Consider the following 8318-nt stretch of genomic DNA (forward strand, 5'->3'; position numbering starts at 1 on the left):
ACTCAGTGCATGACCCCCCAAGCCAGTGTATGGTCCCATACTTGATGCACTGGGTTTGACCCAGCACAAGGCTCCAGAGCCAACCTGCAGGGCCAGTCCCAGCATACTGCGTCTGAGGTCATATGCTAGGTCAGCCCCAGTGCTCTGGCTATGGACCAACCCAATATACCAGCTCAATCCAGGGGAGGAAGCAGTGCCAGAATTACTTGTCATGGTTCTCACAGCCACAGAAATTAATGCTGCTACTGCTCTGTGTCCTCTTCCCCTCCTGGCCACCAAATTTCCAGATGCCCAGGGAACCCTTTTACTCTCATATAATGCACATCCCAATCTTCCCCAGCTGGTTTTGGGGGAGGGAGGAAAGGTGCAGATTATATGCAAGAAAATATAGTCTTTCCTGAAAGTATGTTTATGCTGCAAGGAACAGAACAAAGTCTTGTCCCTTAATAAATTTAAGTTAAAACTCTTACGTAGTTAAATGCTCATATTCCCAATTTCCTCAAACCTACTTGAAAAGTAGTCAACCCAGCAATATGTTTCTTGTGTTGGTTTGGTTTTTGGCTCTTAATACTATTAACCTGCTAACATACAATGAAATTCCTACCCACATTTTGAAAAGTAACCTGTTATACTTACTGTTTTAGTTTCTCTCAAGTTACAAATAAATTAGGCATCTTGTTTTCAGAAAGAGGAAACAGGTTTAACTGAGTAGCAAAATAGATTTGCAGTAATTCTCTCCCTCCCTCCCTCTCTCTAAAATAGAAATAGAAACACAAACCCAGCAGTACCTCTGTCAAAGGCCACAGGCTGGGCAAAAACAATTGGCCTGTTCAAAGTAATAAGCACTGCCTCCCTATCTGATGAACCACTTATTTCCTCTCGGAGAGCATTTCTTAATCCTATTCTTGTCTTAAAGTAAGCAACTTGATGGAAGTCAGAACCAGCTTCTTCATACACCTTAAAACATTAAAAAAATACAGTTAAATGTTGACAAACAGGCAAAATAAATGTAATACGAACTCTGCTGCCAAACAGAGAAGACAGTCTGCCCCTTTTTTTCCTCTCCATACCGTCCAATATTCTTTAAAAAGTTTAATTCCCTCCTAAACACAAACCTAAACTTTGTTCTCCCGGGTTATTCATAGAATGTTAGACAATATAATTATATGCAAATCCTCAATGAGAGTACAGTCAAATTTAACAGGTTGATTATCCAAACTACTGCAAGACTCATACAATTAAAAGGTACTTCAAGGTGACAAATTCATATAAAAATCCAGGACACGCAATTACCAAATTAAGACAAATAAACTAGATCAAAGTTTAGATCTAGCACTTCACAGGAAATGTTACTCCTTTGTCTTAAAAGCCAATTTTAATACTAATTTTAAATGAGATTTTTTTGATGAACAAGTCAATTCACTTCCACATAAAAATACGTGCTGAACCTACTCTGATGGTAAACTTCAAGTGATTTTGATTGTCCAGCAAAATACGATTAGAACAATTTTTTTGGTTTTGTTTCATAGTAAAAAAATACTTGGCTTTCATTACAACAAATAATATCACTGCTAGGCTAAACTTACTTATGTAAAAGCTGCTATAAACTAACCTGATGTTTAACAATTTGTCCTAATGCCAGGTTTAAATCCACTTGGCATTTACCAAACAGTTTCAGATAGCTGGTACTTCCTGGCATTGCTTTGGTTTGTAGTCTGTTGGACAGCTCAAGTTCTATCAATCCAGTTTCAAATCTCACAGCCCTCATCGATGGAGTTGTGGCTGTCACTTGAATTCCCTGGCAAACAATGACGAAATAAAATTATTCTGAATCTGCTTCAAAAAATATTATGAGGAGCGATGGGAAAAGGAAGAAAAACAAAAGGAAAAGCAATAATAATTTTTCCACTGTGGTTTATTATTTGGACTTTTAAAAGGATCGTAAGTAACTATCTGACAGATTTCTTCCTCGTCTTTCCTTAATAAATTAACAAAAAATCCTCTACTTGCCTGATATTAGACCATATGAATGATAATCATAGGAGAACTTAAAGCTGCAGAACAAGGCTACCCAACTCTTCATTTGTGACCACTCCAGAAAAATTCTGTTACCCTAGGTTCTACCATACTACCATGTTAACTGTAATTTAAAAATATGGAATCATTATCAACCTGAGCAGTTTTTTTAGTAATAAAATTACCTTAAAGTGTAGGCTCAAAGAATACAGGAGAATTTTAGGTTTCTCTCCATCCGTTGTGCCATCATGTTCATTCCAAAGAGGAATTGGCTGCTCCCCTCCTGTACATGTTAAATAACAGTATTTTCAAAGTTTTAACAGATACATTTTTTGCATAACTTAGAAATAAAGTCTGTCTTGTGCTAATCTCTCAAGTTAGCCTGCTTTCACATAAAAGTATGTTCTGAAGTGAAAAGCTATAATCAACATAAATAAGAAAAATTGAAGAGAATAAGAACTAATTTGCATGTCTCCTCAGCTTGTTATACAAATGAGTTGTATACATAGTAACCTGCTACCACAGATGAACACAGCATTTGTTTAGCCCACCCTCCCTCAAGTCTCTAAGTAGCAGGTATCTCCTTTGCCTTGTATGAGGTTTCCCACCTCCATTCTGCGATGAGCAGTATTTCTCTTTCACCACATGCAAGGTTCTGCATTTGTTAGCAGCCAAACTTTTCTTACTAAATGAAACACCCTTCATTTGGCTCTGCTGTACTGAGTACTTCCTATCTTTCCAATTTTGGGACTCTGGCAAACTAATTCATTAAATCAGTACTTTTCCCTAGATCAGTGGTGCCCATGTCTTTCCCCGCCTTGGGCAAGATGGATGGTACTCAGTCTGTCCATGGGTTAGATCTGGCACTTGGGTCAGTGAGGAATGGCCTGTCTGTGTCCATGTGTGCGCAGACCCAACTGGACTGCACAGGGGGAAGGAGCATGGCCCAAATCCAGTCTGGCTGTGCAGGGGTTGGGATAGGGTATGACCTTGCCCCAGTCCAGCCACACAGGCCTTGGGAATTTGGCTGTGAGGGAGGAGTGGCAGTATTACTTGCCACTGCTCCCACCCCACCAAATTTTCTGACCCATGGAGAACTCCACAAGTCAGATGTCCTGTTGCATTTGGCCCGCAGGCCAGAGGTTGAGCAGCCCTGCCCTAGATAATTACTGAAAGCAACAAGAGTCTCAAAAGGGACATCTGAAGTGTTCAGATCAGTTTTGAAAGTTGGAGATGTGATTCTGAGTCATTTATTCTGGGTTCATCGAGGAGTTTCTAATTCTTACTATTCTATTCTTCCAATTCCTTTGTAAGTTAATATGTGACACTGAAATTACGCCTTTGAAAATACTGAAAGGACATGATAGATGCTGCAATCACGTTAACATATGACATTCAAGGTCATAGTCAAGTTATTTGCTTAAATTAGTTTGATGGCAGGGCACTCCTTTGTGTTCGGTGTCTGGCACAATGTGGCCCCATTCTATGCACACGTGTTTGCAGATTTGCCACAATATAGACAAACATTAATAGTTATAAATATCAAGAAACAGTGGCTACTTCTAGAGTCTAAAAAAGTGAACAAGCAACTTTGTAATGGACTGTATAGCTGAAGTGAGAAGAGATTCAACTCAAGTGAGAGAAATTATGCAAATGGACTTAAGTCTTTTTCAATTTAATATTCTAAACTATTCTATCAAAATTTCATAGAGAAATGACAAATATTAAAGCTCTTTTTTTTCCAAGTATTCTTATACTACTACACATAATGAACGGTTGCCTGGATTAAACATCAGGCTAATAAATTTTGCTTCTTCTTTCCTACCCTTCTTAAATATTGGTACCACATTTTTCCTGTCATCTGGAACCTCTCCTGACTCGTATGATTTATTGCTTTTCAGAGATTCAGAGATTTCCTCCACTAGATCTTTTAAGTCTCCTGAGTTCATCTCATCCGGACCTGTAGATTTATATATATTTAGCTGTCAGATATTTGGTTACCTTTTTCTATTTATTCTTTGTTTGTGGTCTCTCCACTTTTAAATGTCTGTTTTTGGCATAAGAGTACATTTCCATACTTTCTTCAGGCTTTTTTTAAATAAGAAGCTAAACTAAATTAAACAAGACAAATAAAACCAGCTATCTTAATTACTTTGGACTTTCTTTTTTTTTTTTCTCATTTTGTTAAAGTATTTTCTCTCATATCCTCCTCTACACACCTATTTATGGAGGTTGACATTTCTTATTCTCCTGATTTATTTTATTTTTGCTTCATCTTGACTCCAGTTTTTTCACAAAGGGATTAAATTTTATTTATTTATTTCTCCCTTTTCCTATTTCTGGTGCAATTCTCATGTCTTAGTTTTTTCACCCACTATCATTTTAGCCATAAATTTTACCATTTTGTTTGGTTTTATTTTTTTTGTAATCTTTTAATTCATATCACCTCTTAACTCACTGTACAGTTATTATTGGAGTTAATATCACTTGCTTTTTAAAAATTTTGTAATTTCCTAAAAAGACTTACTATCTATTACTACCTACAGCTACTTATAACCAATATTAATCCAACTGACATACACCGATGCTCTGCAGAACAGATGCTCAGTTCTCATTCATTCATATCAGGGCAAGAATTGAAGTATAACATCATTTCCTGCAGCTTTTGGGCCAAACTTTCTACAGCAAACTGAAATGCTGCTAAGATGATCAGTAACATGGTATAGCTGCATTCACATTTTGCTTCTGTTTTCTATTTTCAACAGTACATGAGATCTTCAACTGATGTAATTTCAACTGGGTAAAGATCATGAGTGGAGCCAGTTTACATCAGCTGGGGAAGTGTTTTTATGTGATTTTGTAACTCAAAAAAGCAGTTTAACAAACACATTTTTTCAAGGAGAACAAAAACTGTGCTAAAACTATTGTTGCCAACCCCTCTACTACAACACAACAGGGACAGGTTTTTTCCCAGTCTACCCTGACCAAATACAGCCTGCACTGGTTTGCAGCAATACTCAATCACCTTTCTGAGGAGAAAACTATTTTTCTTTTGTAAACTTCTATAAAGAGACAAACTAATCAGGTGACCAAGTGACCATCAAATAACTGACAGAATAGGAAACACCCTGGCACATCTCTCTCAACTGTGATTGAAAGAGCACAAAAGATCCAACAACCCAGGAGAAAATAAAATAAAAAAAAATCTCGATATCAAGAATAAGGACAATACTACTAGGCAGGCAAGGTTCATTCAGTAGATGTGATATCTTTTATTAGACCAACTGAGTAGTTGGAAAAAAGTTCTTGGCAAGCTTTTGGGTGCAATCACCCTTCTTCAGGCATAGGAAGTCTCTCCAGGGAATGAGAGAAGCTAGAAGTGTGATTCTACTAACCATCAAGAAAAGGCATAATTTTTAGGCAAACCCTCAGGTATTTTTACCTTACCTGAAACCTTCTGTATGACTTCATTAACTTCCTTCATGAACACTTTCTGGACAAATACTAAGTGATTTAGAAGGTCAGTTGTGAGATTGTGTTCAAAGGAACCAACCTGTCAGAAAAGAAGAGTGTTTGTAGAGGGCTTTTAAAACATAACTATCATATCTATTTGTAAGTGCAATGTTCTTTGCTTTTTTTTTTTTTTTTTGCAGGATAACAATAATATAGTTACCATTCAGGAAAACTGACTTTTTAAATTGCGACTTTTCTATATGTAAGTATTTCTCTTTTTTTGGTGGTGGTGGTGGTGTTGTTTAAGTACCAATAAATAAGGGGCCTACTCAAATTGTGGCGAGACAAAGTTTTTCCATGGCTCGCTTGGAGCATGCAGAGCCGATTTTTCAGGCATTTTGTGGCAGCCCCTCAGCACTGATTGGTGGACAGCCCCTGACAGGGAGGTGGGATGATGGGACAGTTGCTATCTTGATAGCTGGCTGCCGTTTGTGCCACTCTGCCTCTTGGCAGAAAAGGCCCTGGTGGTGGGAGGACGAGGGGACAGCCACCATCTTCCCTTCATGTCACCCAACCAGCCAGCACCTTCCCCTCCCAGCAGTGATGACTGCTGGCTCTCACTGGTTTGGGTTGGGGTTTTTTTCTTGATTTCGCTGATTTTGTGGATAATCTCAAATTTCACAGCTTCCAAAAATACGCAAAACCATGAATTAAGAAGGTCCCTACCAATAAATATGGGGAAAGATGCATTTTTTGGACTATTACTGTAGGAGCACAAAGTGTGAGTTTCAAATAGTTTACATCAAATCTCTAAAGAAGATTCAGTTGTTCGTAGCATGAAACTATTAAGCGTAATTTAACCAACTGTACACAGGCTTAGCTGAGGCACAAGCAAAATGGGTGAATTGCTCTAATACCAGAAAATAACTAACAGAAAAAGTCAGGTTTATTGACTCTAAAAAGACCACTACCTAACCACCTGGGAACTAGAGAAGTAAAACCACAATTGGTACACGCAGCATCTAGTAAGCTTAGCTAACTTTGATCTCTAATTATATCCCTAAGAACAGATGCTTTGCTTTATGTTCTTCACACTTTTTTGTTTTTTTCCAAGTTTGGTAAAAAAAGTATTAAATACAAATATTTCCAAATACAGATTTCCCTCGGTTTATGCTGTACGTACGTTCCTGGAAAACAGCATGCAACTCAAATTCACATAAAGGGAACCTACTTTACAATGTAACAAATAGGGATATATTCCAAGACCTCAACTGTATTTACCCCCAGACCCATTTCTACCACTTTTACAAGACAATTTTGGTACTCACCAACAGCAGACACTACACACAAGCGCAGGGGACTGGGATGACGACTACAGAAACACGTTGCAGACAAGCGAGGAGCACAGATCCACACAGGAAGCTATATCAACTCCCACAGTGCATCCCACAAAGCACCTGACTGCAGGCTTCCACCACACCAATTGCATAACAGTGAATTTGCTCACATATAACAAATTTGTGGTATAAAAAAGGGCCATCGCATAAGAGTGAATTCACAAATACAGAACCCACATAAAGCGAGGGAAACTTGTACTGGTTTCCCTTAAAATAATGTTTGTTACTAATCAAAAAAACCCTTTATAACAGTTTAGAACGCATTTCACAACAAGGTTCTCTAGGAAGGTCTATCTTACAGCAGAAAGAAAAATCCACAAATAGCAGGAATAGACTGTGCAGGACATCAGAAAGCTCAAACCTGACTGCAGGGTTAGAGATAAGAAGCTTTATACCCCCTCAGGAAAAGGAGTTTCCCAGCTCTCTTTACAGCCTTTGATTGGTACAAGCAATGTTTCCAAAATGTTTACGCTATACCAGATCTTCCCTTTCTAGTCTATTTATATACACAATATAATGTTCAGAAAGGTTTCAAGATGAAATTACCTCTAGGGTTTACCATGAGATGTGAACTGATCTTAACTAATACCACATGCAACAAAGAATGACAACACATTTGGTTCAACTTAAATCAAGTGCTACATTTTAGGTGGCATTAAAAAATGAGTATACCAAACCTGCATGTATAAATAACATCGCATTTTTTTTAACTGAGCAAATTATAAAAAAACTGGCCACTTGGATGCCTACCTCAGCCACACAGCGCAAATAGTTCCCTTGTAGATAGTAGCCCTGCTTAGCAGGTAGCTCGTCTATGCTCCATATGTGATCTGAATAGGTGTCATGTTCTTCCATGATGTATTTGCCTGACATAATGACAGGAGGAAGGTTAAGGCTTGCTGAAGGAGGAATGGTAGACATATCTGTGGCAGAAACTTTTGAAGTGAAGCGTAATCTGTGATTTGGAAGTTCAAATGTAAACCTTGTTTGTGCACCTGTTAAGATAGACAGCAAAAGTGTGAATGGATCTAGAGATAAGAAACATCCCAAATTAAAACTTATGATAATTCCAGGAACAAAAACACTATGCTGGTGTTACAGTTAAACGCACCTACCTAAAGGGCCATTAAAACAAATATTCATTCATGAAATTCTGAATTTCCTGGGGTTCCAATATGATTAATTTTAAAAGAAAACAAATATTTGAAAGTATACGCATATATAACATAGGCAAACAAATAACTAAACTCTACATCTGTACCTAAGATCTTGTGAAAAAATACTCGAGACTACTTTATCTACCTATAACAGTTTCAAATAATCAATCACCAAGACCTACACATTTGTACGAAAGACAGCATCTATGCCAGGGCATACCTGTTCACCTTTGATGGTAAGCTATGCACAAATTGAGCAGACAGTCCCTGTTCCAAAACAACTTCCCATCTAAAC

At 37.8% G+C, this 8318-nt stretch overlaps 1 protein-coding gene across 3 annotated transcripts in view; it reads right to left on the reverse strand.

Moving 5' to 3' along the window:
• Nucleotides 1-8318, reverse strand: part of KIAA1109 (KIAA1109 ortholog) — a 299447-nt gene that overhangs the window by 85969 nt on the left and 205160 nt on the right. For all 3 annotated transcript variants that reach the window (XM_019522065.1, XM_019522064.1, XM_019522063.1), the window contains exons 52-56: nucleotides 7617-7861; nucleotides 5464-5569; nucleotides 2202-2299; nucleotides 1613-1798; nucleotides 789-957 (exon numbers count right to left, since the gene is read on the reverse strand). In XM_019522065.1, coding sequence (XP_019377610.1) covers nucleotides 789-957; nucleotides 1613-1798; nucleotides 2202-2299; nucleotides 5464-5569; nucleotides 7617-7861 — 804 coding nt within the window. The remainder of the gene's footprint in view (nucleotides 1-788; nucleotides 958-1612; nucleotides 1799-2201; nucleotides 2300-5463; nucleotides 5570-7616; nucleotides 7862-8318) is intronic.

Source organism: Gavialis gangeticus, unplaced genomic scaffold, assembly GCF_001723915.1.
Source record: "Gavialis gangeticus isolate Ggan-Ray unplaced genomic scaffold, GavGan_comp1, whole genome shotgun sequence".
Lineage (NCBI taxonomy): Eukaryota > Metazoa > Chordata > Crocodylia > Gavialidae > Gavialis > Gavialis gangeticus.